The following is a 22,906-nucleotide window of genomic DNA, read 5'->3' as shown; positions in this document are numbered from 1 at the left end:
CTTTAACAGAGCAGATTATGTTATCTGCGAATTATATCCCGTGAAAGCTCTTACCAAAAAAACACAAGTGCCTAAGAAAGAGAGTTAAGCGGCGTCAGGCAGACGTTTTTAACGATGTTTACCCAACAGCCTGATGACCCAGAGTTACTCAGGGTATGTTGGCACAAGGGGGAAACAGCGTGAAACGGTGATCTCAGTCATATTAAAAAGACAGTCACAGGAACGAGGTTGGAAACACGACTATAAAAACGGAATGCGCGTCCTCAAGCCTCGCGCCGCCTTCGGAAGGGCCCACGCTCAAGCCTCACACCTCGCTGGGTCCCTCCTGGGCTTCACCTGCTTGAGTCCCACAGCATCACGTGGGGCTGACGCCACGCTTGCTGCTTCACTGATGGGGAGACTGGCCCCAGAGAGTCGGGTGCTAATGAACGCGCAGCCGGGGTCTGAACGCGCGTCTCTGTGCTCTAAAGGCACTGCTCTCTCCAGCACCCAGCTCTGCCCTGTAAACACGTACAGAGCCATCTGAAGCGCCTGTGTGCACAGGTGCCTTGTAAACGCCCCCGACGGATGGGAAGACTGAGGCTCGGCAAGGGGCTCCGAACAGGGGCCTGGGTGGAGGGACAGGAGTGGAGAGAGCCCACGGTGCCCGGTCCCTCCCCTCCACCCACGTCCAGCTGCAGCGGCGGCTCTGACGACGTGCGCCTGGCTGGAGCTGCCTCGCGGGGTCTCAGCAGAGCTCCGAGGCCTGAGCTCTGTCCCCGCAGAGTGGTGAGCCTGCCCCCTAAGCTCGTCCCGGTGCTCCTTCCCTCTCCTGCATTCTCAATAGATTCCCGATCGTTGATTGCCATCCGCTTGGCATTTCACCGCCCAGAAGGACTTGGAGCCATCTGCAGACTTGGAAAGTTCATGCTGTTCTCCTTCCAGGAAAAAAAAAAAAAAAAAGACTGTTACATAAGATGGATTCAAGCACATTCTTACAGGAAGGTTGGAGCCACTTGTCAGGCCGCAGGCCCCCTGCCCTCTCCCCCCGCCGTGGCACCGTCCAGGTGCAAAGTCGCACGCTGCTCTCAGAACCGTGCTTCCTCGCAGAGCCGTTAAGAAGGATCCCAGTGTTGCCCCGACGTCCACGGACAACTCCGGGTGCCCCTTCGGGCCTGAGGAGAGGTTCCTCCTGGAGAACGTGCAGGCCTTCCTCTCGGGGTGTGTGCTGGTCGCCCTGCTCCCTGCCCTCCCAGCAGGGAGGGGTCACCCCCGGGGCAGGCGCCCCTGTGCCCCCTCCCCACTCCCCCAGCACCCCTCCAGCGGTGGCCGTCTCTTCTGCAGCCTCCAGGCTCTCCCCTGCTTGTTCAGCTTGGGTCGTTGAATTTTGCTGAAAACAAAATGTGCTGTCTTTCCAGGAGCATGTCCATGGTACGACGCTGAGAAATGAAGGGAAAGTAGGGAGCTTGGACGACTGATCCCCCCTCTGGACGGTCCTTGGTAACCTCGCAGACTCTGAGGAATTGGAAACAGCCGTGCGGATAGATGGTTAGTCCCCGGCTCTGCAAATGGGGGGACAGAGGAGCTGGGACCGTTCGCTCCCTCGCAGGGACAGGGTGGCTGGGGCAGGACCTGGAGGTCTGAGCCGAGTGAGAGGCGAAGGCCCACCCGCAAGGAGCCAGGCGGGCGAGGCAGTGAGGGGCGGGTGAGGGGTGGCCCAGGGCGTTGGCTGACCCTGCCGGCCCAGCTCTGAGCCGAGGTGGCCTTGGCCTGGTCTGACGGAAGCCTGCTGTCCGGGGAGGGGGCAGGCGCCCGCCTGCCGTCCACTCCCTCCTGCTCTCGGCCACTCTCTCGCTGGCCTCCCTGGCAACGGGGCTTCCTGTTAGAAGAGCGCCTTACGTGTGTCTGCCTGCGCGGGCTCTTCTCCGGTTGCAGAGGCCGCTCCGTGGCTGCGGTGTGCAGGCTTCTCCATGAAGAGCCTTCTCTTGCTGCCCACCGCCAGCTCCAGAGCGCGTGGGCCCGTAGCTGGGTGCACGGGCTTATGCTCCGTGGCGTGCGGCATCTTCCTGGGTCGCGGATCAGACCTCTGTCTCCGCACTGGCAGCCGGGTTCTTTACCGCTGAGCCGCCAGGGAGGCCCACGCCGGGGCTTTCTGCCTCCTCATCCCCCAGGACCACTTGGAGGTTGGCCTCCTAACTGACCACCTCTTACGGGGGCCACCTCTGTGTGCGGCCTCGCTCCTCTGGGTGGTCTCCAGACGTCCGGTGGTGAGAGCGGGGCCCGGTGCCCCCCGGACCCCGGGGAGCCGCACTCCAGTCCCGTGCAGGCCGCCTGTGTGCTGTCGGCCCCAGCGTCCGACTTGAGAGTCCTGTCTTTGCTGTTCCCTTGGACTAGACCTTCTTTTTCATTGCACGTCTGTTTTGGGCGGGAAGTTTATTCTAACTCGGGGGCTGGAAAGCTAGCCTGAGATGCCCTCAGCAGAAGGGGATGGGGCACAGGAACACCCCCTGGCTGCGTCTCAGCTCCGGCTGCTCTCGGCCCAGAAACCAGAGCCGGCTTGTGCTGGGGAGCTGTTTCAGACAGACCGGCACCTCGCCGAGGCCTCCCTACCCACCCAGAGGACGCGATGGGGGGATTAGGCGACCCTGACGGCCCAGTGTCCATCACTTAACACCGGGCCGCCAGCGTTGGGCCCGGGCGCCCGTCTGTGTGGGAGCCCGTGAGACGGGAGTGCTCACCCTGTGACGCGCCACACCGCGTAGTGAGTGCTGAGGTTTCTCCCGTCCCTTCCAGGGACCAGTGGTCTGGCCTCTGCAGTGTGCACATCCCTGCGATCACAAGTCCTCCCTGCTGCCCGCTGCCCGCTGCCCGACGAGAGCCCGCCGCCGCTCTGTCCTTTGCGGGATGGGACACCAGAGCCCTGCGCCCCGACGGCGCCTCTGCTGCTGTGTGTCCAGCTGAGGCCCTGAGAGGCGGGGCCTCCGGCAGGCGGCGGCCCACTGCTGGGACCCAGAGCCCATGCGGGTCCTTCTCTGTGCAGAGAGGAGACCTGGGCTTGGGACGGAGCCCAGAGCTCTCCCGAGAGAAGCCGGTCCGTCACCCCAACCCCTGGCCTTGGTTCTCCACATCACAGCCCCTGACGCAGCTGTGATGCTCGCCATTAAGGGACCATCCTGAACATCAGGCTGTGTGCTTCTGCGGGCAGGCTGTTAGTGATTTCCCTGAGGGCCGGTTCCAAACACTGATCCGGACGCCAGCTCCCTGAGGAGCCCTTCGGCGTGAGGACCTTTACAGGGTGGCAGGCAGGCGGTGGCTGCAAGGAGACGCCGCTGAAGACATCGCACTGTTGGTATCAGTGAAGGGCCGTGTTCTCCTGGCCGCTTATGGTACAGACTGCTTTGCCGTGGAACATAAACCGCTCCCCGAGGCCACACCCCGAAAGTGTAGGAAATTCTTTTCAGGAAGGAGCTGTCTGACGTTGGAGGAGTGATAATTTCCGCGTGCGTTTCCAGCTTGGTTTATGGGAGGCAGGTATGCGCCTCTCATCCCTGGAGTTCGAGCGTGTTCTTCACGTCCAGCAGATCCTGGGGGCCTGGTCAAGCATGGCCCGGGCCTCCAGGCCCCTCTGCCCATCATATCTCAAGCACGAGGACTGGAGCGGCTCAGTGCCTCTGGCGGCATCTGGTGCTGTTTGCATTTGGGGTCTTCCCTGGTGGCTTAGATGGTAAAGCGTCCGCCTGCAATGCGGGAGACCCGGGTTCAGTCCCTGGGTCAGGAAGATGACCTGGAGAAGGAAATAGCAACCCACTCCAGTACTCTTGCCTGGAAAATCCCGTGGACGGAGGAGCCTGGCGGGCTGCAGTGCCCGCGGTAGTGACGCCCTGCCCGACAGACTCTCTCTCTAACAGCGTCTGTCTGGCTACCATGCCCCGGGTCTGTGCTGCGTCGGGCGGTCCTCTCTCTGGCTGTGGCATTCGCGCTTACTCGCTCCGCCGCGTGTGGGATCTTAGGTCCCCAGCCAGGGATCGAACCCGCGTCCCCTGCAGTGCAAGGCCGGCTCAAGCGCTGGAGCACCGGGGAAGTGCCCTGACTAACTCCTTCCGTTGTTGCGGCTGCTGCTTCCCAGCCTTGCTGAGACGTCATTGATGTGCGACGCTGCATGAGCCTAACAAGGTGTGCAGCTTAACGAAACCACATGGAGTCTGAAATGAGTATCACAGGAGCTCGTGTCTCATACAGATAAGGCAAGCGGGGGGACCTTCTCCCCTTCTGATGGGAACTCTTAGGATCTGTGCTCTTCACAGCTTTCCAGCAGCGCTCGCTATACGCCGTGCCGGACACTGCATCCCAGGACTTGACTTCTACTCGGGAGTTTGAGTTAATGCCTCTTGACCTCCTTCCACCCCCTCCCAGCCCCGTCCTTGGTAACCGCAAATCTGACGCCTTGTTTTAAGAGTGTCTTTCGTTTTGCTCTCCTCCTGTTTTTAGGTTCCGCATCCGAGCGACGCCGCGCGTTGCTCTCTGTCTGTGACTCCCTTCTCGCGGCATAATGCCCTCAGGCATCTGTCTTGTTGCCAGTGGTAGGACCTCCTCACTTCTCGCGGCTGAGTCCTCGTCCGCCGCACGTGCACACCGCGCCTTGATCCGTGTATCTGTGGGTGGACACTTCGGTCGCTTCTGTAGCGTGGTGACTGTCAACAGTGCTGCCGTGAGCAGGGGGGCGGTGCAGATATCTCGGGAATAGAGTCTTTTCATTTCCTTTGGACACGTTCTCAGAAGTGAAAGTGCGGATCCCGCGGCAGCTGTAGATTTAACCTTTCCAGGAACCTCCACACTGTTCTCCACAGTGGCAGCAGCGGTGTAGAAAGGCCCCTCTCGCCACGGCCTCGCCAGCGTCTGCTGTTTGTGGACTCCTTGGTGGTCGCCCTGCGTGAGGCGGCGCCTCAGGGTGGCTTTGATGTGCATGTCCCTGACGGCTCGTGGCGCTGGCCATCTTTTCACGTGGCTGTTGCCCATTTGCGTGCCTTCTTTGGAGAATCCTGACCCCATCCTCAGCCTGTGTCTAGAGGGCCTGGGGCTGCAGGAAGCAATTCCACGCTGGGGTGGGGGGTGGCACGGCATCCCTTGCCCCCCTGCCCTGACCGTCCTCTCCACGGCGCTTCACGCAGCCTGGCGTGTATTCATGTACTGATTATTCTGGCCCCGGCCGGGGACGCGGGGCTCCACCAGGGTAGGGACTTTGTCTAATTCAGGTGTGTGCTCAGAGCCTGAGCCAGACCCCGAGCTCGTCAGCCTCTGTCACTGATGGAACCGGTGGCTGAGAGAGGGGTGAGCTCCGGGCTGGGGCGGGCAGCCCTGCGGCAGGCATGCGCCACGCCGTGCGGCCGGTGGGGCCAGAGCAGCCTCCGAGGAGAAATGCGTCTGTGTCTATGTCTCTCTCGGTCTGCATGTAGACGGATAAAGGGTGGGGGGATAGATGGATGTGTGCATGCGAGCTCACTCCTGTCTGACTCTTTGTGGCCCCGTGGACTGTAGCCCACAGGCTCCTCTGTCCATGGGATTCTCCAGGCGAGGACACTGAAGTGGGTTGCCATGCCCTCTTGCAGGGGATCTTCCCAACCCCGGGACGGAACCTGAGCCTTCAGCAGGCGGATTCTTTACCACTGAGCCACCTGGGAAGGCCAGATAAATAGATACGATAGGATGAGCAGCGTTTTCCTTTTTCTTTGTTGAGAAAGCAGGTGCTCTTGGAAACTCGCTGGAGCCTTGCAGCATCTGACCTCAGCGCTGCAGGTCTCGCTGCCCTGCTCGTTAGGAGCTCGCCTTAGCGTGGACGTGAGGGCAGAAACATCAGCTGTGGCAGAGACAGTGGGGAACCACACGGGACTCATATAGCATCTGCTTTCTGCTGCAAAGGATGACCGACGGGGCCCGGCTGGGTCATGCAGCAGGAGGGCCCCCCACCACCAGCTTTGTGGGGCGCGCTCTGTGTCGGCCTCACGGCTGGCCCTGTATCGTCCCTGCTTCCCAGGAAAGGGAACGGGCTTCAGCAGCTGGCCCACGGCACAGTTAAGGAACCGCAGAGGTGGGTCTGCAGCCACACCCTCTGGCCCCTGCCTGGGTGACGGGCTCGTCCGTGAGGGTCCACGGTCGTTACGGTCCAGCCTGAGCTTTGGGGATGAGAAACCCCGCAGCGTGGTGCTCACGTGAGACGTACGTCTGGGTCTGTCTCCATCACCCGTCCAGGGGTCCACACGGTCAGGTGGGGGCCCAGCCCCTTCTGCCCTGTTGTCCCCCACCCCAAGGGCTGGTCCAGTGACCACAGCCAGGTCCTTGGTGTCCGCGCTCCAGGGCGTGGGAAGGGGGAAGAAGGAGCCAGCGCGAGGCGGGTGTTGAGGAGGCCGCACACAGCAGTCGTGTCCGTGCCTGTGGTCACGTGGCCATGCCTCATTGCGGGATGCGGGCTCTGTGGCCTCCGCCTGGCGGCCGTGTGTGCAGGTGAAGCTCCCGGGAGCGGAGGTGAGCCTGGGGCCGAGCAAGGGAAGTGCTGTCTGCCTGTCACCATGCTGTGATCGCTTGTTCATTTCACAGCAACTGTTAGCCTGTCTGGGGGCTGCCAAGAAGCCCGGTGATGTGGCTGGGAGAGGAGCTGTTGGCTGTGAAATGGGGATGAGCCCAGGGGGCCGGGCCACAGTTGCTCATGCCCGCTGCTCCCATACGTTTGCCCCACTGCCCCCAAGACAGGGCGTGAGGCAGGGAACTGCAGAGAGGGTGGGTGGGTTCACCGTGGGCGGGGCTGGAGCCCGGAGCGGGAGCTGGGCCCCGGGACCCCGGCGGGAGGGGCAGGACTCCGGTTCGAGGCCGCTGGGGACCAGGTCTACTCCTGCCTGTTCTGATGGCGAGTGTGGCCGCAGCGCTTTCCAGCTTGCTTTAGGCATCTGTACGTTACGGGGCTCCTGGGCAGGGCCCGCTGGGGTAGCAGGTCCGGGTTGGGGTGATGGATGCTCCCAGCTGTGTCTCGCATCCCTCCAGCCGCTTCGGGCCCTGGACCCTGACGGTTTGTTCTGTGTGTTGGATGGTGTCCGAGCTGGGCCTGCCTGCCCCCCACCCTCGTGGGAACTCTGCTGCCCCTCGCCCTGAGTCTTGTTACCTGTGACCCCGAGCTGCCTCCTTGCTCCCTGGCTCAGCTGGGTCATCCAGGGTCTCCGCCGCCCTGACCACCCGCACCCTCCTGAGACCTCTGTGGCCGGATCGCTCTGGGGGAGCCTGAGCACAGAGCCTCAGGACAGGCAGGGGTGCGGAGCGCGCGCCGGACGGCCTCACAGGGAGGGAGGGGCCCCCGGAGGTGCAGGGCTGAGGGCGAGTCAGCTGCCCGAGCATCGCGGGGCGACTCTTGGCGTCGGCAGGACGGGAAGCTGCACAGATTGGAGTGGGAGGGGCTGGGGGCAGGGTGCGGAGCTGAGAGGCTGCTGCGATCCTTGGGTCTGGGGTAGCGGGGGCTGGGGGCGGCAGCAGAAGCCTGCAGAGGACCCACGTGAGTGGTGCGGCCTCCCGGGGGGTGGGCCCCGAGCTCCGTGTCCAGAAGCTTCAGGCAGGGCCGCAGTGGTGGGCCCAGGGCTGCCCGCGACGCGGCTGGAGGCTCAGAGCCGGCAAGGAGCCCTGCCTGTCTTCTCACGGACAGCCTCACGTCCCACCCGAAACCAGAGTGCCGTCTGCCGGGAGGAGTTTGCGGTTTTCCTGCAAACCCCGTGAACCCACCAACCCACTGAGCAGCCTGGTGTCTGCTGGGCGAGGTTCCGGGTGATGGAGGCTGTGAGGTGTCACTTAACTGCCTGAAAAGCAAAGCAGCAGCTTTTCCCAGCCCAGCGTGACCAGGGCCTGTCACGACCACGCCCGGAGACGGGGGAGCCCGGGAGGAAGGGTGACTGATGCTGGCTGGGGTTCGGTGTGGCCGGGGCGCCCCCGGAGGGGCAGGAGCCCCCGGACAGACGGGAGGTGGGTACAGTTGTGGTACACAAGCATGGTCCAGAAGGCTTGTGGTGGGCGAGGCCGCCGCCCTACTGATGATCAGGAGAAGGGGAATAAAGGCCACAATGAGGTTCCCTCTCCCAGCTGTTCAGATGGCGGGTCTGAAGGCCACGTGGGCAGAGGAGGGCTGAGCGCTGTCGGTGAGAAGGTAAACCGGTCCTGCCTGGTGGAGCTGACGGTCGTCACCCGCGGGTGGTGACTCTGCCACCAGACAGGGACGCCCTGGCCCATAAGTGCCAGGAGCCTCACACGACAACCGCCAGGGCAGGACCCGCCGTGTCCCCCGGTGGAGCCCGTCCAGACGTCTGTCCGCAGGGGACTCTGTGCCGTGTTGGTGAACACTGCCACACGCATCCACGTGGCTGAAGCCCCACAGCTCCAAAGCCAAAGAAACGACCCAGAAAGACCGTGAGGACAGGTCTGTTTGATATGAGTTCGGATGTACTCGGAACAGACTGGCGTTAACGCAGCACGCACGTGGCTAAGTGCCGAAGAGAAGGAACCAAGGTGCTTGCGGCAGTGAGGGCAGGGTGCCCCGGGGCTGGAGGCATGCGCTCCCGCCCAGCACCCCGTCTGCATGCCCACCCTGCCGTGGCTGCCCACCCACCCAGGGCGGCCCACGGCGAGGGGCCGCACTGACCTCGGCACGCCCCGCGCTGAGGCTGGGGTCGGCGGAGGACCAGGCTGGGAGCTCTCGGGAGGCTCTCCTGGGCACACGTTGCTGTTCTCGTCCAGGCGTGTCCGACTCTTTGCGACCCCATGAACTGCAGCACGCCAGGCCTCCCTGTCCATCACCATCTCCCAGAGCTCACTCAAACTCACGTCCATTGAGTCAGTGATGCCGTCCAACCACCTCATCCTCTGTTGTCCCCTTCTCCTCCTGCCCTCAATCTTTCCCAGCATCAGGGTCTTTAAATGAGTCAACTCTTCACATGAGGTGGCCAAAGCATTGGAGTTTCAGCTTCAGCATCAGTCCTTCCAATGAACACCCAGGGCTGATCTCCTTTAGGGTGGACTGGTTGGATCTCCTCGCAGTCCAAGGGACTCTCAAGAGTCTTCTCCAACACCACAGTTCAAAAGCATCCATTCTTCGGCGCTCAGCTTTCTTTATGGTCCAACTCTCACGTCCATACATGACCACTGGAAAAACCATAGCCTTGACCAGACGGACCTTTGTCGGCAAAGTAATGTCTCTGCTTTTTAATCTGCTGTCTAAGTTGGTCATAGCTGTTCTTCAAGGAGCAAGCGCCTTTTAATTTCATGGCTGCAGTCACCATCTGCAGTGATTTTGGAGCCCAGAAACTAAAGCCTGTCCCTGTTTCCATTTTCCCTCCTACTCGCCAGGAAGCGCAAGGACCTTCTTTCTGTATTGTTGTCACTGTTACTTTGTTCTGCAAGCTGGCGCATTTCAGAATACCGGCGGCATTCAGCAGAAATGCGATCCTAGGCGTGTGAGTAAGGAATGAAGACGGTCGCGATGAAAGGGATGGTGTGGGTCTCATTCCTTCTGCCCTGGCTCTGCTCTCAGAGGGCTTCCGGCTCAGAGAATGGCCGTGTGCTGAGCCAGACCAGATCGAGGCTCGGGGGGCCGGGGGGCAGTCCCACTGTAGGCCGAGGCAGTCCTGTGTGCCGGGGACGCTTGTCTTTGCCTGCAGACATTACGGCCGTGGGCTGGGGAAGAGCCTCGGCCCTGCTCCGAGGGGCCCAGTCTTCCTGGGGATGGCCACATGGGGTGGGGGGCAGCGGGGAGCCAGCCAGCAGAAGCCGGCAGAGACCCAGGAGTGCAGTGCACTGGCCGGTCCGGCCCCCTCTGCGTGCAGCTGGTTGCTGCTGAACTGCTTTTGCGCGTTTGTATAGAAACACACCTTCGCTGTGGCCTGTGGTTTCCTTGTGGACGGCTTGCATCATCCCTGAGCAGGGAGGCCTGTGCTGCGTGGGGCTCAGGGCTGGTAGACCAGGCGTCCCGTGACACCTCCCTGCCGGGGCCCTGTGGGCCTCTGTGTGTGGCCATCTTGAGGGCTGTGTGACAGCTTCCCTTTGGTGGCCCAGGAGTCAGGGAGGCCTGTGCTCAGACTGGAGCTGCCACGTCCCTGCCACGTCTGCGTCCCCCACCTGCTAGACGCCCAGAGGGTGTGAGGCCACGCGCGGTTTCTCCTTGAAGCTCGCTGGTGAAGGGCCAGCTGTGGTCCCGAGTGCCTGAGCCTCGATGCCCCACATGCAGGTGACCTTGTCCTGGGGTGGGGGGTGGAGCTGGGGGTGGAAGCGGATCAGAACCAGCCTTTTCTGACCTGCCGCCACAGAGCTGGGGGTGGAAGCGGATCAGAACCAGCCTCTTCTAGCCTGCCGCCCAGCGTAGACGCAGTGTGAGCCCGCAGTGTGGGGCTGGGAAGGCTCAGGCCTCCTGGGCTGGCAGCGTCTGCTCTGCGTGCAGCAGGCGAGTCCCCTGCGCCGTTTCTGGGGCGCCTCCCGGTGCGGGGGTTCTGCTCGGGTGTTCCGTCCGCCCACCCACAGCAGCTCCGAAGTAGGTGGTGCTGGCTCGCTCCTACCGTGGGAAACTCTTCCTGGAAAGAGGTCAGTGAAGAAGGACCTCAGATGAAACATTAGGCGTGGTTACAGTTATAAAGTGTGATTACAGTTGTAAGCTGTAGTTAGAAGTTCAGAATTAAAGTATAAGTAATGACAAACTGAATTTAATGTCTATGGAGAGAGAAAGCATGGAAGGAAATACCGTGTCCCTGACGGTAGCCCTGGGTGGAGGGATTCATGTGGGTTTTATTTTTCCTGATGCCTGCGGTGTTTTCCCGAATGAGCCGTGTTCCTCTTTCAGACTCTTGTGGATGAGGTGTGGGCCTGAGTGCTTCCCGTGTCATCCCTGAGGCAGTTGGTGGCCTGCTTTGTCACTTTGTAAATTCAGGAGCCTTAGCTACCGTCCCCCAGGGGTCCTGGTGGCCCCGGGGGCAGTTCTGTGCCCACCGCTGTAGGATCCGGGCAGACCCTCAGTCACCTCTCAGTCCCCCAAACCAGACGCATCTGACCTTCAAAAGGACGAGCGCGAGGTGAAAATCGCCAGAAATTCAAGAGTTCTGTCAGCCCCGCCGAAGGACATGGTTCTGAGGACTCCAGAAAACATCTTATTAGGAGACAGTTTTGCTGCAAGAACTTTAGAAACTTTCCAAGAACTTCAACAGGATTTCAGAAGACTTACCTATAGAATGTTCTGTAAAGTAAGAACAGGCCCTTACAAGGAGGGAAGGGTCCCTGAGACCCAGAGCTTTCCCAGCCTAGCGGCACAGTGCAGAGCCTAGCACACAGGCTGTCAAGGCGTGCCAATCTTTGAAGTTTCTAGACAGAATTATATTTGTGTTTGGCCTCCCTGGTGGCTCAGAGGGTAAAGAATCTGACTGCAATGCGGGAGACCTGGGTTCAATCCCTGTGTTGGGAAGATCCCCTGGAGGAGGGCACGGCAACCCGCTGCAGTGCTCTCACCTGCAGACTCCCATGGACAGAGGAGCCTGGAAGGCTACAGTCCACGGGGTCGCAGAGAGTCGGGCGGGACTGAGTGACCGACACTTCACTCACTCCGCGTTTGTGTCGTAACCTGCGCACACAGCCCTGGTTTTTCTGATATCTCAGTGCTGTTGGCTTGTGAAGAGTTAGCTCAGCAGGCTTTTGAAACCGTCCACGTTGTGCAAGTCTGCTAGGCCAGGCCTTCCCCTTCCGGTGGACACACGGGTTGCAGGCGGAGACGCGTAGGGGCTGGGGCAGACTCCAGCCGAGGTGCAGGGTGGCCGTCGTCCTGCTCGGCACCTGCTTCCGCTCTGACTGCCTTACCTGTGTGGTGGGAGCGCCTGTGGTCAGCCTGCTGGAGCCAGGGGGGTGAAAGTGCATTCCTGGCACAGGGGGCCCTGGTTGCGTGTGTAAAAACCCAGATACACAGACCCGAAGGCGAGGCGGTGCCTGGGCTCATCCTTACCAGCACACGCACCTTGGCGTGTTCTCAGCTGACTTGATCTGCCCAGTCCTGATGCAGGCTTCCCGGGGACAGAAAGCCACACGCCATGGGCCAAGCACTTGGAGAACACAGTCGCTTACTTCTCACGATGCCCCCGTGAGGCCGGATGGGTCTTCCTCTTTTACCCCTGCCTGCCTGAATGGCACCCCACTCCAGTACTCTTGCCTGGAAAATCCCATGGATGAAAGAGCCTGGTGGGCTGCAGTCCATGGGGTCACTGAGAGTCCGGCACGACTGAGCGACTTCACTTTCACTTTTCACTTTCATGCATTGGAGAAGGAAATGGCAACCCACTCCAGTGTTCTTGCCTGGAGAATCCCAGGGACGGGGGAGCCTGGTGGGCTGCCATCTATGGGGTCACACAGAGTCGGACACGACTGAAGCGACTTAGCAGCAGTAGCACCTGAGTCTGGGAGTGATTTCCTCAGATGCCAGAGGTGGGGTCTGAACCCAGGGAGAACCGACTTTTAAAGCACGCCCCTTTTTGGCGACTTTTTTTGCGCCCCTTTCCATCAAGTCTTAAGATGTTTGTGGGCCGTCGTGTGTTGTCAAGGTGAATGAATGGGTTGATTTCATTCAAGTGCCTTAAAGCCAGATCCACGGTTCTTGGTTTCCTTAGAGAGAGAGGCGTGGGCTTGGACCCACACGTGGCCCCGGGCACGATGCCTGAGAAAGGTCGGGGACCTTCCTCCCTCCCGTGGGGACGAAGCATCAGCGACGGGAGCCGCTTGCAGAATTTCCGGGCAAGGGAGGCAGACGGTCCGGCCTCGGAGTTCACAGGTGGGATGAGTGGCCCCAGGGCGTCCGGGAGTCGGTGGCCAGGGAGCTTTCTGAGCAGGACGAGGCGCCCTCGCTCAGCAGACCAGAGTCTGTCTGCATCTGCCAGCCGGGGCAGCTCGGGGATGGGGGCTCGGACGTGGCCGCCTGCCGCTGTGTGGGGTGATCGGCGTGGACGTGAGCCGTGGCGTCACGGGGGGCGCTGCAGGGTGTGAACCAGGCAGGCGGGCCAGGCGGCTGTGTGTGGGGATGAACCTGGAATGGATCTGCCCTTGTAGATGCCGCGCCAGCAGGCTCCTGACGAGGGCCGCAGAGCATGGGGCGTGGGGGAGCCCAGGGGTCTCCGCTCGGCCGTCCTCTGTTTCGGGGCGCCTCTCAGCTTCGGGTGGGGACGTGCGCCTCGCTGAGAGGAGGGGGGAGAGGGCCTCCGGGGGCCCGGCAGCCACACCCTCAGCGGGCAGTCTGGGGGAGCCGGCCACGCTGTGCAGCGGTGAAGGGAAGAGCGGGCAGCCGCGAGCGCCAGGGCCTCGCCCGGCTGTGTCCCAGCGGAGCAGGAGGCCATGTCCTCGTCCTCACGGGGGCCCCCAGGGCAGGTGGGCAGTGGGACCTGGAGCAGGAGGAGGTGGCCAGGCTCCGAGAGCCGGGTAGTGCAGGAAGGGGGCGGGCCGGCCAGGCATCCCCTGGGGGTGGCCCTCCCTGCTAGGGATGTGGGGCAGCACCCCGGGCCGTTCATGGGACTGCCCCTGCCCCCCCGGCTGACTGCATTGGAGAGCCCGGTGACCACTGCAGGGCAGAGGCGCTCGGGCGGAGATTTCGGGGTCGTGGACTCAGAGCCGACCTCTGCGGGGGACCTCAGGCTCCAGCTACTGCCCGGAGGGCCTCCAGGACGCTGCCTGACCGCCCCCCGGGGCATGGCCATGTGGGGTGTCTCCCCCTTACCACGTGGCCCCACATGGCCCGGAGTGCAGGGTTCACGACCTTGAGCTGCTCCGGGCGACCCCCAGGAGCGCGGGTTGCACACTCTGGGCCCACGCTGGCCATGCCCACCTCCGGGCCTCTGTGAGCGCCGGCACGGTTGGGCCGGGATCTGGGCCACAGCGAGTTCCAGCTGCCAGCGTTGACTGTTATGTAACGGCTCACTGCCCCCAGCGTCCCTCTGGGTTATTTTCCATAAATTCTCTCAATCAGGCCTCACGAGGCCCAGGAGATGGGCAGTTATCGGTCGGTTTTACAAATGAGAGGTCTATTTCGAGCTCCCTCTGAGATTTTTAGACCCCTCACCAGCTCTCTTCTATTCCCGTCCCGTCGCACACTGCTGGTGCCTCGGGAGCCCCGCCAGGGAGGGACGGGCCGGTCCCCGGCTCTGGGAGGTGGCCAGGCGCTGGGTTTGTGTCCTGCCGGGCCCTGCGCGCTCCGCTTTCCTTACTGGAGGGCCCCAGCCACCCTCGCGGTCCCACTTTCAGGTCTGATGACAGACGGGGAGGGAGGGCATGGATTTTTTTAAGTCAGGCAATTCCACAAGTTAGGAACGGGGTGGATGCAGATGATGCTGTGACCAGCTGGTTTCCTGAGGGGGAGGCCCTGGAAATAAGCGAGGGCAGCTCCCCAGGAGGCAGGCGGGCCCTGCCCCCACCCCGCGCCGGAGGACCCTACAGGGGTCGGTGGGGCTGGCGTCCACGACAGCTGCCGCCGTCTGGGTCAGCAGACACCCCCGCCCCGGGAGCTGCTCCTGGTGGCCCTCCCACCAAACATGTCATCCTTGGTCTTCCTGACTTTTTCCTGATGACATGAGTGCTCAGATTTCCCGTGATGAGGCGGGGGTGGCCAGGAAAAGGTGAGCGGGAGGGGCTGGCGTTGGCTCCCTTGGCTGGGCCTCGCCGAGTGTCTCACGTCCGCCCCCTCGTTCTCCCGACGGCCGCATGCCTCCCCCGCGGGTGTGCAGACGGAGGTGGGAGCAGGTCCCGGCTGAGGCCAGAGGCCTGCCGGTGATGTGGGGGTAGACGCCCTGCCCCCCAGCCCTGGTCTGTGTCTCAGAAGCAGGCGGACCACCCTTCCAGGGGCCCCTGGGCAATGTGGACCCAGGGGGGGCTCGCCGTCCAGTGCGTGACGGTCAGCAGAGCAGGTGGCGGGGGCCGCAGGCCGCCCGCGGCGGTTTGCCTGTCAGTTCTCTCGTTTCATCCCCAAACCCTGTCAAGGGGGCACAGTGGCCCATTTCACAGGTGGAGAAACCGAGGCCCACAGAGCTGCAGGAACCTGGCAGAGGCTGAGACCCCTGTGCCGCCGAAAAAGCAGGGCCTCCTGGGACAGGGACAGGCAAGACACACCTGTGTCCCTGTTTCCCTCGTGACGCCTCTGCGTTCGGTGGTTTTAGGACTGTCCCCATTTTACAGGTGAGAAAGCCGAGACCCAGCGAGGTCTGTCCCTCAGAGCACGAATAAAGACTGAAGAGAATCAGCTTGTTGGGTGGAGGGGAGTCCTGCTCTGTCAGACCTGGGCGCAGAGGTGGCTTGTGACTCTGAGTGTGCGTGTCGAGGGCGGCATATGCTTCCCCGGGAGCTGCCCCTCCTCCCCGGGGCTGCGTGCCAGGCCGGCCATCTGCTCTGGAGCCGGGCTCCCCCTCCGACAGTCACCTTCTCCCGGAACAGCCGGCTCCCCGCGGGCTGCAGCCGGAGAAGAAGCAGGGCCTGCCAGCCCCTCCCGCAGCCCGCTTGGCGGCTTGTCCGCGTGAACAGCCCTGCTGGGCTTTCTGCAGCCGCTCCTCCTGGGAGCGTGCGGGCCAGGGAAGGAGGGGACGCCTGGCTCTCCTGGGCTCCTGCTGAGGGTCTGGCCACCGGGGCTCCTGGGCAGACCCTGTCCCCTGCCTCCGTGCTCTGTTACTGCAGCCACTGGGGCTTCAGGAGGTCAGACCAGGTCACTGCCCGGCTGGCCCCTCCTCTGCGTGGACCACCCCCACTTCTCAGGACTGGCCCCCTTCTTCCTGGCCCAGGGTGGGCAGGGCCCCGCACAGGATGGCTCTCCTCCCCGCTGCGCGAGTCTCCTCAGCCCGCCTCCCCGTCTGCTCCCTGCAATCCCGCCCCGTGGTCCACACCCTGTTCCCAGTGCCTCTCCTAACCCACATTCTCTGCCGGGCCTGTCTCCCCCGTGGACGGCCGGCTCTGCGAGGGCAGGGCGGGGCTGGGTGTCCCTCTCCCGCCCCTCGCGTCGGCATTTCTGGATGCCCCCAGCGGAAGGACGGCCGTGCCCGCGCCCTGGGAGTGTCCAGCGGCCTTGCCCAGGTGTTGACCCTGGCGATGCCGACTCTGCTGCATTGCCCTGGCCTCATCTCTGCTCTGCGTCCTCAGCTTCCCAGCTTTGCTGGTGTTTGCTTACCGGCCCTCTTGGGTGCTGTTCCCAGAGCCGAAATGGTGTCTCATGAAACCCTAGGCCAGCAGGGCTGCGGGCTGGCAGCAGGCAGGGGGGAATGTTCCAGGGGGCTGGCGGTGTGCCCTTTTCCCAGAGGACACAGGGTACACATGCGGGCCGGGAACGGCTGGCTGTGTGTGTGTGGGAGCAGGGTGGGGGCCCGGGAGCGCGGGGGGACGGCTGGGCCTCAGATGTGGTCCTCGGATGGACCGGCAAGCAGAGGCGCAGAAGGTGGGGGAGACGGCAGGGGCTGCCCGCGGAGGGGGTGCCCTGATGGGCGGGTGGGCGAAGAGGAGCCCCAGCCTGTGCGGAAGGTCTGAGCCTGGGGGCTGCGGTGGGTGGAGGGATCCAGGCACGGGGGTGGGGGGGCGGTCACGCGGTTCGTCCTTCCCAGGCTGCTGCTGTGCGCTGGTGTCTAACTCAGCTGAGCGCATCCTCGGAGACGAGACTCACGGACCCACGAAGCTTTTGCCCTGGAGGGACCTTCCGGTCGGGGGAGGAGGAGCTGATCTTGGGCGAGTCATTTTGATGGCAACGCGCACTGAAGACCCTATCCCCTAGGCAGTTAGAAGAAGCCTGAGACCCAGGGCACAGCCCAGCAGGGTCAGGAACGGGCGTCCGCGTGGCCTGCTCTCAGCAGCTGACTGTGTGCGTCCCTCCTTTGCGCCCTGTCCCTGGTGTCACGTTAATAACTTGAAATCTGCTATGTTGAGAGCATTTATACCATGGAAATTGGCAGACAGTACAAATCGGGTCCATCCACCACGGTTGTTAAATGCTTAGCAGCACGCCACCGTCCGTGTAGCTCAGCACTGAGAAGGGGAGCCCTTGGCCGAGGAGGGAGGGGATGAGGATGTGATCATGGGGCGGCAGCAGCTTCGTTGTGATGCAGCGGAAAGAGCAGAGGGCTCTGTGGCTTGGGTCCAGGGAACAGTAAACGTGGGTGCCCTCAGGGGAGCTGACGCATCACGGTGGGGGTTCAGGCAAGAGCTGGATCCAGGAGCCAAGGGCAGCCCCCCACACACACGGCAGCAGCAGCTCGGATCCAGACAAGGCCAGTGCAGGGCGCGTGTCTGCAGAGAAGCCCGACCTGCGCCGGGGGCGGTGGGCCTGCGGGTGCGTCCACCTGTGGGGAGAGGGCTGCAGAGCGTGTGCTTCCCGTGGTGGACGGGTGCGTGGGCCTGCTTGTTTCTGAAAGGGTGGCGACAGCATGCGCCGGGAGCTTCCACGTCAGCCCAGCGGAGCCTGTGGCTTCCCCAGCACCTGCCCCTGGGCGTCGAGTGGCTCCACGTCTCTGAGCAGCACAGAGACTTGGCTGCAAGTCTCCAGCCCAAAGGGCAGCCTTCCCGCCCCTGGGATCCCACGCGGCTTCTGAGCAGCATCGCTCCCGATGGAGGCACCTCTCCACCTTGGCTGCCTGGTGGGACCTCTGGGCCCTCTGCGACCGTCAACCACCCGTTAGCCAGAGGTGCATCCGGGGTGGGACGCCACCGGGCTCGGTGGAAAGCTCCTCGGGTGACTCCCAGGGTGGAGAGCCGCTGGATGAGATGTCCCTCCGGCCTAAGAGCGGTGTCTTCCACCACCGCCAGCTTCGGGTGGGCTCTCTCAGCAGGCCATTCCAGGCAGCGATGCTGAGCGCCACTCCCGGGGACGTGAACTGAGCCCCTGAGGGGCTCGTGTGTCCCGTGGGCCCTGACCGCAGGGAGAGGCTGGCTGTCGCGTGACCCGGCTTGTCCACCGGCATTAACTGTGGGCTGAATTAATCCAGCCGCTGCCGCGCTCCCCAGGGACTGCAAAGTGCTTCATCTGCTCCTTCCGGGAGCGCAGCCCCTGGTGCAGCTGGAGGTGATGGCTGTTCCGAGTTTCCGGCACACGCCAGGGGAGCTGAGACAGCCCCGCCCGCAGACCCCGGAGGTCGGGGGGCAGGTAAATCGGCCCAGACCGATGTCTGATAAAGTGGGGGGGCTGGGGATTGTGTGCTGCGGTGAAGAGGGTGGAAAATGTCTCCCCTATTTTAGGAGAAGGGCGGGGAGGACAGATGACAAAGTCAAATGAGGTCAGCCCCGCTGCTTCGCGCGCGGCTCAGAGCATTCCATCCATACCCTGGCAGATGGGAGCTACAGAGAGAGCACAGGAGCTGGCTCACCCGCCACACGCACACGCGCTGGTTGCTGCAGAGCGCCGCTAGGCTGGCACAGCCCTGGGTTCTGCTGGCAACATGATGGGCAAGGCTCCTGGCCTCTCGCGCTGACCTCAGAGGGGAGGAGAAAGACAGGAACCAACCCCGCAAGTGAACAGCAAAGCAGTGGCGAACTGTGGAGTGCGGCGAGGGCCCGGTGCAAACTGTGGTGTGCCTGGAGGGCCCGGTGCAAACTGTGGAGTGCGGCGAGGGCCTGGTGCAAACTGTGGTGTGCGGCGAGGGCCCAGTGCAAACTGAAGTGCGGTGGGGCCCAGAGCAGGTCAGAAAGGCCCAAGGGAGGGAGGCCAGTGCGGAGAGGTCTGCCGCGAGACCCACGCACGAGGAGCAGTGGGGCGATCTGGGAGAGAGTGCTCCGGGGAGACGGGACCAAGGGCCCTGAGCCGGATGAGCTGGTGCTGCTGAGGAGACTGGAAGCCCCTCGTGAGGATGGGTGGGGAGCAGGGAGGTGCCGGAGGTCTGGGGAGACAGAGGGACAGGATGGCTTGTCCTCTAAGCCCCTGAGGCCCGCTGAGACCTGAGAGCCGGGGGAGGGGGATGCTCTGATCTGCATTTTACCAGCGGCTTCCCTGGTTTTCAGTCTGGGCTGTGAGGAAGGTTAATTTTGTAGGGTAACAAGGAGGATCTGAAATCCTGTGTGTGCACTTAACGGAGGGACGGCACATAGGAAACGCTCAGCAAGGCAGCAGCTGCCGTCCCCACCTCCTTCCCTCACCCCCCTGCCCCTCCTGCTTCATCTCACCACTCCCCTCCCCCATGCCCCTCCCCCCTCCCCCGCCCCTCCTCCCTTCCCACTCTCTCCATCCCCTCTCCTCCCTTCCTACCTCCCCTCTCCTTTCCCACCGTCTCCCTCCCCCTTCTCCCCTCCCCCTTCTCCCCTCCCCCTTCTCCCCTCCCCCTCCCCTTCTCTCTCTGGCTCCTGGCAGTCCGTGCCTCGCCTCCAGGGGAGTCTGGTTGCACAGTCCAGCATCTGAACGCCCTCCTGTAACCCCCTCCCCACACTGGGTGACTCAGGCCCCGCCTGTGTCCCCGGATGGGCTCACCACGCCGCAGGCTTTCGGGGGGACTGGGTGCCCAGCCAGGCTCTGCCGCCAGTCCTGTGGCTTCCTCTGCACAGGTTTGGGTGCAGGCTACCCCGTTTATCTCAGAGCCTCACACCTTCCTCCGTCCTTCATTCACTCGAGCCCCATTTGCAGCGTGCCCAGCACAGCTCGGAACTGTGCCAGGCGCAGAGAAGCAGAGACTCCGTGTGTCCTCAGCGAGGCTGCGGGGGTGGGGAGGATGTGCACGTGTGGAATGAAGCAAGGCGCATGACCCTGGGTGGGGGGGTGTATCTGCGTACAAGTGACAGGCCGCCCCGTGTCCCCACAGCTCAGCCAGCACGGGCCGGGAGCTGTGGCTTCAGGGCCCAAATGGCAGCCTTAGGCCTGGCCCCCGGCCCCCCCCGCCCCCGCCCCCTCTACGCGGCTCTCCTCTCTGGGGTCACCTGCCCTCTAGGGCCGGCTCGCCTGGGCCCGGAGGCCCGGCTGGGGTCTCCTGGCCACTCACTACGGCCCTGACCACGGTGCCCCGCTTGCCTCCGACCCCGGCGGCACCCTCAGCGGCGCTGCCAGCCAGGAGCCCGGGACCCCGCCGCGGCCTCCGTGCATCAGCCTCTCTAACGGCCGTCTCTCGTCCCGCAGGGCGCTGGTGTTCGTGTCCCACGGGGCCGGCGAGCACTGCGGCCGCTACGAGGAGCTGGCGCAGATGCTGGTGGGGCTGGGCCTGCTGGTCTTCGCCCACGACCACGGTGAGTACCGGCCCGCTCTGGGCCCCCCGTCCGCCTCGCCCCACCCTGCTCCCTCCCCGGGCACGCCGCTCTGCTTCCCGCTCTGACACCGGCGAAAGGCGTTCTCCGTGGGCTGCTTCTAAGTGAAAAACAGTTCTGTAAGCAAAAAAAAGTGTCTGGCCCACAGTTTCTATTACGGCCGGGACTGAATGCAGGCTGATTGGAAGGCTCCACTGAAAACCTCCGGAGTCGGGATCCGTTTCTACGCGAGCTCGTCCCAGGCCACGTCACCCTCTCTCACGTCCATTAAGCGCCCTCCGTGAAAAACCGGCCCTGGTTTCCCCTCGAGGGACTGCGGACGATGCTGACTCAGTGCAAGCTGGTTCACAGCCTGCAGAGACCTCCAGGCTTGTCCAGGGCACTTCAGACCAGGGCGACAGTCAGGGTCTCGAGGGCCGTGCGGGCCTGAGAAACCCCCCGACACGGGGCTCATTCACACACACACCTGTGCATGCACACGTCTGCAGGCCAAGACTTTAGTTCTTCCTCAGTAATGAAATCCACAGCAGCCACCAAAGCGCAGCGTCTGGTGCCTGAGTCTGCGGCTCTCTCACTGGTCGGGCGGTGTTCTCCGTGTCTGGGATGGCCCCCAGCCGAGATCTTTCTCTGCCTGAAAGTGTGAAGCTGGAAGAGTTCTCGAGACAGAACGTGGTGATTTCTGTGCTGCTGCAAGGCAGAAATCCATCACTGTCGCCCAGATGCAGAAACCGTGCTTGTGTTCCGTCCGGTATGGAAATAATGAGCTGCAGAGCGGGTGGGGGGCAGTGCCGGGCCTGGGGGGTCCTGGTGCTGGGGGAAGCTTCGGGCACTCTGTGTATAGGAACTGCAGCTGGGCTTGTGGTCCAGTCGTGTCTGGCTCTTTGCGACCCCATGGACCACAGCACGCCAGGCTTCCCTGTCCTTTGCCATCTCCTGGAGCTTGCTCAAACTCATGTCCATCGAGTCGGTGATGTCAGCCAACCATCTCATCCTCTGTCGTCCCCTTCGCCTCCTGCCTTCAATCTTTCCCAGCATCGCGGTCTTTTCCAGTGAGTCAGCTCTTCCCGTCAGGTGGCCAAAGTATTGGAGTTTCAGCTTCAGCATCATTCCTTTCAGTGAATACTCAGGACCAGTTTCCTTTAGGATGGACTGGTTGGCTCTCCTTTTGAGTTGCGGTGCTGGAGAAGACTCTTGAGAGTCCCTTGGACTGCGACTTGGTTGCCAAGAGCCCTTTTCCAGCCAGATACACGCAAGGGCCCTGGTCCTTTTAACTGAGAATATTGACCGAGGCCTTGCTCACTGTGGGCTTCACGTTCCCTCGTGCTCTGCAGACATTCCCAGTGATCTTTGTGAGCCCATCTGAGAGGTAACATTCGAGGATTAGCCTGAGTTTCACAGCGGGATGCCATACTGCCATTATTTACTCTGGTGCTTCCCACATTGTTAGGCCCCTGGTGGGGATGACTTACTTTCTATCACATTTGTCTCCGGTAACATTTGTTACAAGGAGCTGAACAACACGGGGGCGTTCTGAAAGCAAAGAGTATTTGTATCAGACAAACACGAGACAGCTCCAGCGGAATTTCGAGATAATCTGGTTTTGTCCTGGCATCAACCACCCTCTTGTCAGCTGCCCCTGGCCAGATCCGTGGGAGCGGGTAACTGTGTCATGCCTTGTTTGTGTGTGTGATCGTGGAACATTGAAAAACAATTGGAAGAGATTTTTTTAAGAGTAAAGAGAGAAAAGAAACAACCCCCCCTTTGAAGCTGAGGCCTGACTCTCGCTGACTTCCAAATATAGCTTGACCACGGAGGCTGGCGCTCACCTTGCTTGACTGATTGAGCGGTTTCTTGCAGTGACTCACAGGCCATCTTGCTGGGGTCCAGCCCCGGTGGATCCAGGGAATTCGAAGGGTGGACGGCGTTGGCGAGGAAAGACTTATTTGTTTGTTTATTGATAAAAGATTAGACTAAGAAACAACAGTGTGGCAGGAAAACCAAGTAGAGGAAGAGGCTGAAGAGCTTGGGTTACGCGGAAGACCAATACAACTCCAGACAGGGAATTTGCACCATCTACGGTGGGCCACCGGCGCCCGCTTGAATATCTAAGGGTGCCTCACCTCAGGCTCCCTTTCGGGCGGGTCTTAACAGCCAGGACAAGTAAGTAGGTGCGGCGAGCCTCCCCGCCCCAGATGGGAATTCAGCCTGAAATTAAAGTAAAGAGGAGAGGGAGGGAAAGGGAGAAAAGGAGAGAGAGAGACACGGGGGAAACCAGTCCAGCGACTGGCCCGTCCTCTATTGTTCAGAAGGCCTTTTATACTTTTGATAAAACATGGAGATCAGTGGGTAACACAAAGTTATGCAGCGTTAGCAGTCCAGACTCTTATCAAAACCAGGCTTTCTCTCTGCATACCTAATTGTAGACACAAGTCTTAGGTGATTTACATCATCTTCCGGCCAAAAAGGCCAAGTAACATTTGACAGCCTTTTTTCTGATAAGGGTTTGTTAACTAAAAGACTTATTTGTGTTAATCTTCCCAAAGTCCGGTGCCACTCTCAGAAAGCACTAAATAAAGTTACATTCTTACACAGCAAAGATACAGCAACTTTTAACAAGTGAAAGGAGCACAGTGATTTATAACAAAAGAAAAGTAATTAACTCAAAAGTCTAGTGTTGCTAACATCAAAACTACTATATATCTTT

General features: G+C 61.9%; 1 protein-coding gene across 3 annotated transcripts in view; it reads left to right on the top strand.

Annotated features, from left to right (window-relative positions):
* MGLL (monoglyceride lipase) overlaps positions 1 to 22,906 on the top strand; it is an 89,526-nt gene that overhangs the window by 13,230 nt on the left and 53,390 nt on the right. For all 3 annotated transcript variants that reach the window (XM_052641681.1, XM_052641689.1, XM_052641673.1), the window contains exon 3: positions 20,078 to 20,184. In XM_052641681.1, the coding sequence (XP_052497641.1) occupies positions 20,078 to 20,184 (107 nt within the window). The remainder of the gene's footprint in view (positions 1 to 20,077; positions 20,185 to 22,906) is intronic.

The sequence above is a fragment of the Budorcas taxicolor genome, chromosome 1 (genome assembly GCF_023091745.1).
Source record: "Budorcas taxicolor isolate Tak-1 chromosome 1, Takin1.1, whole genome shotgun sequence".
Lineage (NCBI taxonomy): Eukaryota > Metazoa > Chordata > Mammalia > Artiodactyla > Bovidae > Budorcas > Budorcas taxicolor.
Note: the sequence above shows the minus strand (reverse complement) of the source record. Positions and strands in the feature narration are given on the sequence as shown.